The sequence below is a fragment of the Schistocerca gregaria genome, chromosome X (assembly GCF_023897955.1).
Source record: "Schistocerca gregaria isolate iqSchGreg1 chromosome X, iqSchGreg1.2, whole genome shotgun sequence".
NCBI classification, from domain to species: domain Eukaryota; kingdom Metazoa; phylum Arthropoda; class Insecta; order Orthoptera; family Acrididae; genus Schistocerca; species Schistocerca gregaria.
In genome coordinates this window covers 209,477,889-209,492,926 of record NC_064931.1, presented here as the reverse complement: position 1 = coordinate 209,492,926, position 15,038 = coordinate 209,477,889, and the positions used below count along the sequence as shown (strand labels likewise).

Here is a 15,038-nt window from a genome sequence, read left to right as displayed (position 1 = left end):
AAGGGAACTTGCTGTTCCAACAGGACAATGCACGTCCGCATGTATCCCGTGCCACCCAACGTGCTCTAGAAGGTGTAAGTCAACTGCACTGGCCAGCAAGATCTCCGGATCTGTCCCCCATTGAGCATGTTTGGGACTGGATGAAGCGTCGTCTCGCGCGGTCTGCATGTGCAGCACGAACGCTGGTCCAACTGAGGCGCCAGGTGGAAATGGCATGGCAAGCCGTTCCACAGGACTACATCCAGCATCTCTAAGATCGTCTCCATGGGAAAATAGCAGCCTGCATTGCTGCGAAAGGTGGATATACACTGTACTAGTGCCGACATTGTGCATGCTCTGTTGCCTGTGTCTATGTGCCTGTGGTTCTGTCAGTGTGATCATGTGATGTATCTGACCCCAGGAATGTGTCAATAAAGTTTCCCCTTCCTGGGACAATGGATTCACAGTGTTCTTATTTCAATTTCCAGGAGTGTAGTTGAAGTCAGGAAAAAGGATGCTTAACAAGTGGAATCAAAACCATCTACTGTGCATAAAAAATTGAAAATTCCATGAACAAAGTAAGGTCAACTTGGAACATTCTTAGGCTTGAAATGAATAAACTTCTCAGGAGAAATGATATTGCATTCTCAGATGACAGTAGCAACAAGACAGTAAATTGAAATCATTGGCTACTAAATTCAGTGAATTCTTTCTAACAAAAGCTGAAAACATGGACACAAAAGTGGCTCATCAAATGGATGATAAACTGAAGTGACAACAGCATATGGAAAATTTAAGCAGAAGCTCAGTTCTACATGCTTTGCACTTAGAAATCTCTGTCACTGTGTTGACCTGCAGACAGGGTTGTTAGCATATTTTGCATACTTTCACTCCATTCTGCTCTATGTCATAATATTGTGGGAAGTTGCATCCAATATGAAAAAATTATTTATTCTAAAGAAATATGCAATAAGACTATTGTGTAAAGTTGATAACCAAACATCTTGCAGAAACCTCTCCAAGGTGCTAGGACTTCTTATGTTTACATTCCAATTTATCAATTCCCTAATGGTATTTTTGGTTAATAATTAGAGTGAAGTTAGGATGGACACAACAGTTAACAACCACAACACTAGAAGTAGAAATAATTTCCATACGGACAATGTGTGGTGAGACTGATTCTTCAACAACACAGATATTGTTAAACACAAATTATGTACAAACAAATAAAAGAAAGTATTAGTTCCTGCTCTTCTGGGAATCTGCAAAACAATGGATTTCTTGAGGTGGGAACCTCTTGGAAGATAGAGTACTCTGGAAGTTTGTTAAATGACTTTCACATTTTGCAAGTGAACACTGTTTATAGGTTTGATTGTGAAACACTGGAATACAAACCATCGTTTCAGTGCACTCGTATGCCATCAATTCATTCACTGTAAACACAACAGTCAGTTGAATGGTGAGTGAAGACAGTTCCACATTAGTCGAACAGGCAAATCTGTGTGCTAGCCAAATGTCATCAGTAGGTATCAACAAAGTTCAATACACAGTCCATGAGAAAAGTACATAGTGCTGAGTCACCATCAATAGATACACCAGAGAGTTTGCTGTAAACATTGGTTGGTTGACATGTGAGGCCATGGCGGTCTGTGGCAAACCTTAAATCTATCATGAGTGTTTCACCACATAACCTGTTACCAGCAAATGTATTCATTCACACTGCTTAACTTCACTGGACATAAGTATAAGTACATTCAGTGATTCATCAATATAACCAGTGGGTCTACAGGATATGCACCTCTCTCTGGAGTTTAGAATGGAGGTTTAAATTCTGGTGCAAAGGAATTCAAAATCCCCAAATATTCAAAAACAAAGTAAAAGAATACTTCATTGGGCACTCTTTCTACAATTTATTAGAACAGTATAACCCATATGAAAGTGTAACATCAATGCTCAGACAACTTAGAAATGAGAATTCTCAGAAGAAAGATGGCACAGTTCTCATGAAACACTGTCACATAAATTTGGAGAACCCGTATTTCAAGAACGCTGTGTGAACATTCTGCTGCCACCACTATACAAATCCGAGAATAAGATAAAACAGATTAGCACACATACAGAGGCATATAGATAGTCATTTTTCCTTTTCTCAGTACGTGAATGGTACATGACAGAAAACTGATAATACTGGTATGAATTACCCTTTGAAAGAAACATTCCACATGGGAAAAATATATTAAAAAAAGGTGCTGTGACTTACCAAATGGGAAAGCGCTGGTAGATAGACACGATAACAAACACACACACAAATATCAAGCTTTCGCAACCCACGGTTGCTTCATGAGGAAACAGGGACTGCCTGCAGTGCCATTCAATACAAGATGCTTTCTCAGTTAATGTATGGTATATTTTTAATTATATACATAGTAACACCATTACATCAGAGAGGTTTCAGATTCTGAGGTACTCCACTCCACCACTTCCAAATGCAGTATTTCACAAGAATAATGCCTATCCACATTGGGTGAAGAATGTGGAAGATATCTTTGTTGAACAACAGGCATCATTGCTTCCCTTGCTCAATGAAAATGGTCTGGGATGAATTTGGTTAGCACCATATTTGTCATAGTCTTCCAATAACCATGACCCCTTTGGCTTTATACCATGAACTATTGGGTAAGGTGGGGTAAATCCGAGTGGACGGGTAAACCCAACTGCCCTCTATTTGTGAGAAATGGCAAAGTGGAGCAAATTCGAATTAGTGTTACCATATGGAGCCTTCAAAATAATGAAAATGTCACCTTGACAGCTTTGCCGCATTTGACATTTAGACATCCAAAAGACAACAAGTGTGTTTTTGATTGTTTCAATTTAATTTTTGTGCAAATTGCATCACCAGATTTACCTTACTAAATAAAATGATCGCAAAACAAATGGTAAGTGATTTTTGTAGTGCATTTAGTGACCTATTCAGTGTATGTACCATTGTTGCTGGAAATGTCATGTAAATTGTTTCTATGGGTGTTAAATGAAACATGGCATGGTGGGGTAAATCAGACCACATATTTTTTAACATTTATGTGCATGGAATTATTTATTTATGTAAACAAACTGAATTTTTGTTTATCTTTAGGAAAAGGTAGGAAATCACAAACGAAAAATGACAAAACGCAATCAAAACGATATTTGCTGAGCTGTTGCTGCAAAGCAAATGGGAATGTCTTTACGAGCTGTTGCTCGTGATTTTAACATTCTGAGATCGACGTTGCTGTTTTTCAATTAAAATTTACATTCACTTAACTTTCAGTACATTTAGTACTCTAAACATTATTATTTTTATGAATACATTTTGTTCATTTATGTAAAAATCGTAATTGCTTATCATTATTTCCCCAAAAAACGTTCATTTAGAACTATTTCTAAGCAAGATCAACCAAACAAATAGAGGGTTGGATTTACCCCACCATTTCTGCAAATGACAAAAATGGACGTTTCTTAAAATACAGATATCTCAAAAACTGTTAATGGTATAACAAAAATATTTTGCAAACAGCTGCTCCTTCATATTACCTATAATTTAACGTATATAACTTTAAGATCCAACCTCAGATAAGCATTTTATAGCCACAAGAAACTACTAGGCTGGATTTACCACACCTTACCCTATGGTGGCTTCACACATCCTGAATTCTCAGAGTAAATGATCATGTACAGTTCAGTAATTATAATCATCTGTTTATTGTCATGTAACTAACTTATGTTATAAAATATGCTTCACATGTCTCCTTCTCTATGCAGCAGTTTTCACAAATTTTACTGTATCTGTGACACTCACCTTCCACTGTAAACCATTTCTGGATCATATCCAACATCCTTCCTGAGATACATAGGTTTCAGGACGTATCCACAAGCACCATTCTGTCGGAATTTGGCTTCATTGTGAAACATTGGCTTTCCTGCACTCTGATAGTTAAGGGCAACTGCAAAAAGAAAAAAAATCTAAAACCAGTGAAGTTAATCACCTGTAGGAGACATCATTGGCAATCTTTGTGCTACTTTTGAAATCATATCAAGATCCAACTGATAATTCATGCAGAATTTTTAGATAGTACAGAAGAAGGCTGATAAATTGCAGTCAAAATACCACAGATGCAGATATAACATGGTATAAAGTAAGTCCTACAAAATAAAATTCCATTTATGAATTATTTTTGCACTCTCAGTAATTTTACAAACTAAAAAATCTTATTACACCCTGAATGTAGCCTTTCTGCACTAAAATTTACTGTTTCAACCTCCAAGTGCTCTAAGCAATAACCAAAATAGGTAGACATAATTAAAATCAACCTTTGGTTTGTCTTATCAGCATATCAAGATTGTTGCTTGACAGAATGCATTAATTGTGAGAAACTCAGTTTGCTCTTTTCTCACTATGAGCATACAGAACATGTTCCCCGGATGTGTGAGTGACTTGAAGACTCCTTATGTAATAGAACCCAGTACATTGTCCTCAACGGTGAGTGTTTGTCAGAGACAAGCATACTGTCAAGAGTACCCCAAGGAAGTGTGATAGGAAATCACTTATTCTCTCTATACGTGAATGATCTCACCAACAGGGTGCACAGCAATCTTTGTCTGTTTGACGATGATACTGTAGTGTGGGGGAAGGTGTCATCATTGAGTGATTGTAAGAGGATGCAAGATGGCCTAGACAAACTTTATAGTTGGTGTAATGAATGACAGCTTGCTCTAAATCTAGAAAAAATAGTTTAATGCAGATGAGTAGGAAAAACAATTAACTAATGTTTGAATGCAGCATTGGCACACTCACGTCAATTAAATATCTAGGCAAAACATTGAAAAAGTGACATGAAATTGAACGAATGCATAACAATTGTAGTGAGAAAGGCAAATGGTCAACTTCAATTTATTGGGAGGATTTTTGGAAAGTGTGGTTCATCCCTAAAGGGGGCTAGTGTGACTCATTCTTTAGTGTTTCTTGAGTGTTTTTGATCTCCTCTGGGTCAGATTAAAGGAAGACATTGAAGCAGTTCAGAGGAGGCAACTTTATTCACTTCTGGTAGGTTCAATCAATATGTGAGTATTATTGAGGTGCTTCATGAACTCAAATGGGAATCCCTGGGAGGAAAACAACATACTTTTTGTGAAATACTATTGAGGAAATTTAGAGAACCGGCATTTGAAGTTGACTGCAAAATGACTCTACTGTGGCTTGCATGTGTGCACTGTGTGTTCAATAAAGCAATCTGATTGGTAGCTTAAACTACATGCACCTCTGTGTAGGTGAGCTGATGAGTGCAGATGAGGCAGTGTTTGAACAGCATGATCTGTGGTATAAGTCCTCCTTCTACACTTCCTGCAGTAAAATGCCTTATTCCATTAGTATGGTTTTAAAAGATGATAAGCACTGTTAATATCATCATTGTATGACCACTTCTTAAATAATTTTAAAAATGTATAATTATTTTCTTTTTGGCAAGGCCTGCAGCATAGAATGCATCATAATATGACACTTTATTATGAATGATTCCAGGCAAACTGCAAATAGTTTAATTAGTAGTGCTTCTTCCTTATGACAAACTTGTTTCAGCTATAGTGTCATTCTCATGTAAACCTGAAGATGTTACAGTTGATGAGTCAACTTAGGTTTCATCATTCATTCTTAAAGTATACCAATTTTCTCATATGTAATATTCTGAAACTATGTTTTACAAACTTGCTTTGCTGTAGAGCAACAAATTGTTCTGTATCCATCCTACCCCATTCACGTGGGGTGCAGGGATGAAATTCCAATAAAGTAAAACAGAAAATTTGGAAAGTCTGAGGTTGGTGGGTCAGTCGAGTTTAATTTTGGGGGACCTTTGATTCATTTTAATGTAAGAAAAACATAACTGCAAGTAGATTTTCTTTATGCAGGTATGTATATAGACTGAAGAGGCGAGTGAAAATTTGTCCCAATGCCGGGAATCAAACCTGGATCTCCTGCTCACTAGGCAGTTGCGTTGACCACTAAGCCACATTGGCACAGCAGTTCACACAACTGCATGGATTATCCTGGAATCTCTTGCTTCTAGACCCAAATTCTCACTGCCAGCCAAGTCTACTTTAAATTCCCCCTTACATATGAACAGAATTGCTGAGGCTCTCTATGCTCTGGAACAGCACCTCAGAGTTACACGTAAATGGCGAAACCATTTTGAACCCAAGGTGCAGGTACTTATACAATGAAATGACATGTAGTCTCATACAGATATGATTTTATGTATATGGACTGAAATAGCAAATGAAAATTTGTACCAAGGCTGAGAGTCAAACCTGGGTCTCCCACTTACTAGGCAGGTGCATTAGCCACTAAGCTACTTTGCCACAGCAGTTCACACAAGTATATGGATTACCCTGGCATACCTCCCTCCTTGATCCAAATTCTCACTGCTGTCCCACTCCGCTTAAACTGCTGTGCCAATATGGCGTAGCGGCTAACACACCTATCTAGTAAGCAGCAGACCTGGGTTTGACTCCTGTCCTCGGTACAAATTTTCACTCACCATTTCAGTCTATATACACAAAATCATATCTGTATGAGGTGTGTAATGTCTCTGAAACTGTGTTATTTCCTTTATGCAGAGTGCTTCCTTGATGCAAACAATCTTATCCTCATGATATCTTAGTGAGCAATAAGTAGAGCATTATAGTATATCCCTGGAGTAATCATTTAAAGCCCAACACATTTCCCTGGAGCCCACCTGAAGTTACTTCTACATCTGACTATGACTCTCCATCCAAGATAACATGCTGTGTCCTCCTTACCTAAATGTCCTGCATCCAGTGATAAATTTCACTTGATACCCCATATAATTGTACTTTTGACAATAAGTGTAGGTGTGGTACTGAGTCAAATGCTTTATGGAAATTGAGAAATACTGCATCTACCTGACTGCCTTGATTCAATGCTTTCAGGATGTCATGTGAGAAAGATGTGAGTTGGATTTCACATGATAAATGTTTTCAAAATCCATGCTGGTCAGCATTGATATGGTTATTCTGTTCAAGATACCTCATTATGTTTAAGCTCAGAATATGTTCCAAGATTCTACAACAAATGGACATCAAGGATATTGGATGGTAGTTCTGTGGATCAGTTCTAATACCCTCATTGTAGATGGGTGTGACCTGTGCCTTTTTCCAAGAACTGGGAATGGTTTTTAGTTTGAGGGATCTACAATCAATTATAGTTAGAAGAGGGGCTAACTCAGCCACAAATTCAGTCTAGAATCTGAGAGGGATTCCATTGGGACCTGGAGCTTTGTTCAGTTTTAATGATTTCAGCTGTTTCTCAACACCACTGACAGAAGTAGTTCAGTGGTACAAAGACTAAATTGGCACAATTCTCCTGGGTTTTCATTTGTAAAGAAAAACTTGAAAATACAGTTAAGCATTTTAGCTTTTGCTTTGCTACCCTCAATTCCAGTTTCTGTCTCATTCACTAGGGACTCCAACTTTGGTGCCACTAACAGCCTTTACATACAATGAGAATTCTTTGGGTTCTGCAAAAGATCACTTAACAATATTCTGCTATGGTAGTCACTGTTCTATTGACAGCCAAATGGATTTCATTCAGTATCTCTATCTATAGCCCTAAACTTTGTTTTACACCTATTATGCAGTACTCTTTGTTTCTTTAGAAATTTATTTAAAGTGGCTGTATACTATAGAGATTCCCTCCCATTATTAACTGTTCTACTGGGTACATATCCATCCAGTGAATGGTCAACTATTCTTTTAAACTTAAGCTTGAGTTCTTCTACATACTCCTGACCTTTGCTGAAAGTTTCAAGTTCCTCATTGACATATAACATTACTGAATTTTTTATCTGGTTTATTGAACATATATATCTTTCTGCTTGTTTTATTTGTCCTTTGTACTTCAGTAATCATTGTAGCCACAACCGCATTAAGGTTTCTGATCAGTTTTGATGTGGACATCCTCTAAGAGGTCAGGTCTATTTGTTGACATTAGATCCAATATATTTCCATTATGAGTGGGGTTCCACCTAAATGTTCTAGGTACTTTTCAGAGAAGGCATTTAGTAAAATTTCACATGCTGTCTTATCACACCCATCACTAACAAAATGTAATTTTCACAATCAATTGGATGATTAAAGTCAGGTCTGTTTGTTGACATTAGATCCAATATATTTCCATCATGAGTGGGGTTCCCACCTATTTTTTCTAGGTACATATCACAGAAGGCATTTAGTAAAATTTCACAGGCTGTCTTATTAAACCCATAGCTAACAAAAATGTAATTTTCCCAATAAATTAGATGATTAGAGTCTCCATGTGAGAAATCTCCATTTTTGAGATCCAGGCATGATTCACAGTCTGTTTTCACAATTCATCTGGCAGTAACTCTCTCATATTTTTCCACCTTCATAGAAGTTTATAAAGCACCAGGAATTAGGCTAAATTCCAATACTAAAGTATATGATACCAAACATAAAATTGAAACTTATGATAGAGTTTTGGGTTAGTTGTTGGTGATACACATTTTCAGGTGAATTACACAATACATTTGAGCTAATGAAATAACTTTACATGAGCTTGTCAGCAGTTATTGTGAGTAATCCTATCAGTTATGATTTTGCTCCATACGGAATGAACAGACATAATGAAAAGGGAAAATAGTAATTTATTTTCTTTTATATATTTTTCTAAATACAAAATGAGAAATAAGTAACTTTTTGACATTGTCAAAATGTGTGGTTAAAAGATACCAAGCAATTTTTGTTTGTTTGACACTTAATTAAATATCTTCTGAATATAACAGCAAAATTTGTTTTCATGAACACCTTTAATTGAAAGTCATACATTTAAAAATAATAAGGTAAATGAACGCATCATTTCTCAAATCTTTGATTATAAATGAGAATTTAATTTAGTAAACAGAAACTGCACTTTTGTTACATTTAAATTGTTGTTTCATTGTAATTCACTTTTGTTTAGAAAACTGTTAGTAATTAGAAGAGTTTTTCCTTCTCAAATGTACACATATTGAACGATAGATTAGAAATAGGCAGAGAGTACATAAACTGCAGGAGATTTAGTGTCTCAGTTGTTATTTTGATTGTCATGCCTACAGACATCAGCTCATTAGTAACTCAGTTATTTGTGAAAAATTCATGCTGTGACTATTTCCATAAATTTTTTTCAGAAAATGTGTCTAGAAGAAAAAATAAAAGAAAAACAAAATGTATCCATTGCAGAATAGTGTTTTAATGGTCACCTATAAAAATTCTGGACTACTAGATGAGAGATTTCAAAAGCATCTGCAAACTACCTAAAATTACCAACAAAGGAGCTAAGTACCATAGCAAAATTAAATGTTATTTATAATTTTCACTTTTCACAATAACATATCAAGTCCAAAGATATTTGTAACTTATGCTAAGGTAGCAATGAAAAGTAACCTTGTGACATGGTTTCTGAACTATTGTTAAGCTACATAAAATCATTTGTATGTTATGCACAAGTAAATTTTATGATATATGTACCTTATGTGGGAAGTGAAGTCATAACTGGTGTGTTGATCTAGGATATTTATATCTCAGATGATTAAAGGAAGGTTAAAGTTTCACTCTTAGTTAAAACCATTTCACATGGCCACAGTGTAAGAGTTATTTTCAGGACTAACGGTTCACTCTGCAGTACAGTGTCTACTTACAGGGTGTTTCAGAAATGACCGGTATATTTGAAATGGCAATAAAAACTAAACGAGCAGCGATAGAAATACACCGTTTTTTGCAATATGCTTGGGACAACAGTACATTTTCAGGCGGACAAACTTTCGAAATTACAGTAGTTACAATTTTCAACAACAGATGGCGCTGCAAGTGATGTGAAAGATATAGAAGACAACACAGTCTGTGGGTGCACCATTCTGTACGTCGTCTTTCTGCTGTAAGCGTGTGCTGTTCACAACGTGCAAGTGTGCTGTGGACAACATGGTTTATTCCTTAGAACAGAGGATTTTTCTGGTGTTGGAATTCCACCACCTAGAACACAGTGTTGTTGCAACAAGACGAAGTTTTCAACGGAGGTTTAATGTAACCAAAGGACCGAAAAGCGATACAGTAAAGGATCTGTTTCAAAAATTTCAACGGACTGGGAACATGACAGATGAACGTGCTGGAAAGGTAGGGCGACCACGTACGGCAACCACAGAGGGCAACGCGCAGCTAGTGCAGCAGGTGATCCAACAGCGGCCTCGGGTTTCCGTTCGCTGTGTTCCAGCTGCGGTCCAAATAATGCCAACGTCCACGTATCGTCTCATGCGCCAGAGTTTACACCTTTATCCATACAAAATTCAAACGCGGCAACCCCTCAGTGCCGCTACCATTGCTGCACGAGAGACATTCGCTAACGATATAGTGCACAGGATTGATGATGGCGATATGCATGTGGGCAGCATTTGGTTTACTGACAAAGCTTATTTTTACCTGGACGGCTTCGTCAATAAACAGAACTGGCGCATATGGGGAACCGAAAAGCCCCATGTTGCAGTCCCATCCTCCCTGCATCCTCAAAAAGTACTGGTCTGGGCCGCCATTTCTTCCAAAGGAATCATTGGCCCAATTTTCAGATCCGAAACGATTACTGCATCGCGCTATCGGGACATTCTTCATGAATTTGTGGCAGTACAAACTGCCTTAGACGACACTGCGAACACCTCGTGGTTTATACAAGATGGTGCCCGGCCACATCGCACAGCCGACGTCTTTAATTTCCTGAATGAATATTTCGATGATCGTGTGATTGCTTTGGGTTATCCGAAACATACAGGAGGCGGCATGGATTGGCCTCCCTATTCGCCAGACATGAACCCCTGTGACTTCTTTCTGTGGGGACACTTGAAAGACCAGGTGTACCGCCAGAATCCAGAAACAATTGAACAGCTGAAGCAGTACATCTCATCTGCATGTGAAGCCATTCCGCCAGACACGTTGTCAAAGGTTTCGGGTAATTTCATTCAGAGACTACACCATATTATTGCTACACATGGTGGATATGTGGAAAATATCGTATTATAGAGTTTCCCAGACAGCAGTGCCATCTGTTGTTGACAATTGTAACTACTGTAATTTCGAAAGTTTATCTGCCTGAAAATGTACTGTTGTCCCAAGAATATTGCAACAAATGGTGTGTTTCTATCGCTGCTCATTTAGTTTGTATTGCCGTTTCAAATATGCCGGTCATTTTTGAAACACCCAGTACTTGTGAAATGTTGCTAATATTTATCATTTTTTCATGTTATTCAATTATATTTTGCTATTTTCATCTTTGAAAGAAATAGTTGGAGCCTGATGACTTTTAAGTACATGTTTAAAAATTTTGTAAAATTTTCTACCAATATTGTTGCTAAAATCATCTTGTATTTCTATAAGCTGAGAATTTTCAGCGGTTCTTTTGATTTTTGAGATTAAAACTGTATGCTACACTGGGACTTGAACCTAGGACCCCTACAATTCATGATACTGATTTACCTATCAAGGTACAACTCACAACCACCCATTTCAGCTTTGATTTCTTACGTAGTTTCAGAACAGCAAATACCATGCTGCAGAATACAACACTCTCTAGGCTGTGACTAAACCATTTTTCTGTTATATCCTTTCTTCCAGCTGTGCTAATCTGACAAGGTCCGAAGAAGAACTTCTGTGGAGGCTGGAAAGTAGGAGAGATGTATGACAAAACTGAGGCAGTGAATGCAGATTGTGGATCATACCTGGATAGCTCAGTCTATAAAACACTTGGCAGTGAAAGGCAAGGTTCCAGGCTTGAGTCCCTGCCTGATATATAGCTTTGATCTCCCAGGAAGTATCAAAACAGAACACACTAAACAGCACAAAAAAAGATTAACATCAACTAGATTCTGGTTATGAAGTATTTCCTTGATATCTCATCTTCTGGAAGTGTTAATCTAACAAAATATGCAGGAGAGTACCTGTCAACTTTGGAAAACAGGAACAATGTACCAGCAGCATAAATGCTTTGAAGACATGCCATGAGTCATGCCTGATGGTGCATTTGATAAGATTATTGCCCATCAAAGGCTAAGTTTAGCGTTGGAGTCCCATTTTGTCACTTAATTTTGATCTGCTAGGAAATTTCCCACTGAAACTTGTTTAATTTGCACACTTTCATTCCTTTGTGGCAAACAGAGTAATATTTGGGGGCTACACAGTTAGATACAAAGAAAATAACTAGCCGAAAAATGAGCACTTGGGATAATACTTGTATATGTTGTGTCTCAGAACTGATTTAGACCTTTATTTAATGATCTGGGAAGTCCTATACTGGTGCTACAGTATATCTACTTACTTGTGAAATGTTGCTAATATTTATCATTTTTTCATGTAATTCAATTATATTTTGCTATTTTCATCTTTGAAAGAAATAGTTGGAGCCTGATGAATTTTAAGTACATGTTTAAAAATTTAGTAAAATTTTCTACCAATATTGTTGCTTAAATCATCTTGTATTTCTACAAACTGAGCATTTTCAGAGGTTCTTTTGATTTTCCACATTACTTTTGATGTTTCTGTTTTTTTGGTTGCTGAACTGTTCAAAGTGTCCTCCTTTTTCTGAACATCACCAGTTTCTCCATTTCTGAGCTCTTTGCTCTAGTGCCTCTTCACACTCTTTATTGCACCAGATCTTCTTTTTATTCATGCCAGTCAACTGTTTCCATTGTCTCTATTTCTTTTCTAAATATGTCTATATTTTGTATGTTGTTAATGGTTTTGGGTTTTTCTTTTATTTCACAAGAAAGAAATCAAGCTTTAACCTTACAGATATAATAATCTGAATCAAATTCCCCAATTCTAACCACTTTAACATTGGGGAATTTGATATTCCTTTTGGATATGGCTAAGTAAACCACCTAAAATTCTCCCAGATTTGGATTTGGACATATCCAAGTTTTGATTTTTCTTGATAGTTTGTGAAAATGTGTGGACATCAGTTTTAACTGGAACATTTTACTTATGTTCAGCTTTTCACCATTTATGTTCATTCATAAGTGTGCTGGGTATTCTCCTACAATATTCTTAAATTTCGATTTTTTTGACCAACCTGGTAACTGAAATCACTAGAAAGCATTTTAACACAGTTTTTAGGTATGTTGGGAATGGCAGATTCCAAAAGATCCTACAATTAACCATCAAGTTACTTTCCATTAGGAATGTGGATGCACTCAATGACTATGATATGACTTTCAAAATGATGGACCACAGCTGTCAGTCATCTTTTACTTTCAGGTTTTATTAAGCAGATCTAGATTTTGGCTAGTGCCTAGCCATTATCAATCTGTTATATTGTAGTATCAATGCATTATGCAGTAGTATTGAATGAACTGTGACAGAAGTTCGAACACGGGACTACCCTACTAGGACATGCATTGATACCATGATATAGTGCACTGATAATGGCTAGGCACTAGACGAAATCTAGATTTGCTTAATAAAATCTGAAAGAAAAGGTTGACTGATTGCTGTGTTCCATCATTTTGAAAGAGCCTACAAATGATTTCCTTTATGCACATTTCTATTATTTTCAATTATATGTGCACAGCAATTTATGCAGCTATAGCTTTTATTCATCCACTTTATTGTTAACATGAACATTCTTTCTGATACTATTGAAATTCTTCATGGGTTTGCAGCCGGATCATGTAATCGTCCAGACACAATATTTCGGTGGACTAGCTGGCTGCCATCTTCAGGTGAGTTAATGCTAGTGCACTGCCTCGCCGGAACTGAATTCCAGCCACAACGATGGAAACCTTTATACACCATGAAACAGAGCATCACACATGCATGACATGATGGGCAGCACCTCCTGGTGGCAAGTAGACACACAGCGCGCCGGTGGGAGAAGACGGCAGAAATGATAAATCTCAACAGCACTAGTTGGAAGAATCGGAAAGAAGACCACTGTTGTTTAATGTCGTGCAAAATCGGATTCCATATCTTACTTAGAGGAAAACCCTTACGCCTGTTAATAATATTATTGGATAATCTAATTTCAATGGGTTCCTTAAAAACACATTCCCAATAGTGAGAAGCAGGAGAGATCAATTATGTCTTGTCGTACATCATCCTGTGTCCTTCGTTAAGACAATGTTCCACGAGTGCCACCTTCTCAGGCTGGAACAACCAAGTGTGCTGATGATGTTCCACACACCGGTCCTGAATAGTTCAAATAGTTTGACCAATGTGTATCAACTACATTTTCATCTAAGAATCTCATTTTTTGCAACTCAAAGATTTGTATATGGCTCTTCTGTCTAAATACTTCCGATTCCTTCTGGTTTCCAAATTTTGGAAGAAAATTCATATCAGTGTTGCAAAATAGTACTCCTTTCTTAACTTAATCTTAGAAAGCATTTCAGTATATCACAGTTCTTCGTCACTGCAAATGTTGGTTTCCTACAGTATCCTATTATCCAATGCATTATAAGATGTATTTGTGGATTCCTGTTCTGAGTTACCAACAGGGATAGTGCATCCATTATCCAAACATTCCATTTTGTGATTTTAAGCTGTAAATTGAAAAGAGCAGGAAATGTTGGGTCATACCCAAATTTGCAAAATAAGGTCAGGTTGTTAGTCTGTAATCTTACTGATTCAGTCACCACTAGTGTGTTCTCACTATTTTTCAGTTTTTTTCATTCTGTATTTCCATAGTTCAAAGTTTTCTATTCAGATATGTTTCATTTAAAAGGTTCTACATATATTATAATTTGTTGTATGACCTTGTGTCATTGACACAGATGTTCAACTGAATGAGGGGAAACTGGGGTAAATATTAGGTCAGATAATAGCTAGATGAGTGGTACATATGTGGGTAATAAACTGGAATTGAAGAACACAACGAGAGCTACCATTTATACAGTAGCCAATTATGAAGACTGATACTGACTAAGATGATACTTACTTGTTTCTGACATATGTAATTAACTTGATGGATGGTACTACCC

The 15,038-nt window shown here is 37.0% G+C and overlaps 1 protein-coding gene across 4 annotated transcripts in view; it reads right to left on the bottom strand.

The window, feature by feature from the left end:
* LOC126298804 (1-phosphatidylinositol 4,5-bisphosphate phosphodiesterase eta-2-like) overlaps nucleotides 1-15,038 on the bottom strand; it is a 428,484-nt gene that overhangs the window by 23,736 nt on the left and 389,710 nt on the right. For all 4 annotated transcript variants that reach the window (XM_049990266.1, XM_049990265.1, XM_049990268.1 and 1 more), the window contains exon 13: nucleotides 3,815-3,959. In XM_049990266.1, the coding sequence (XP_049846223.1) occupies nucleotides 3,815-3,959 (145 nt within the window). The remainder of the gene's footprint in view (nucleotides 1-3,814; nucleotides 3,960-15,038) is intronic.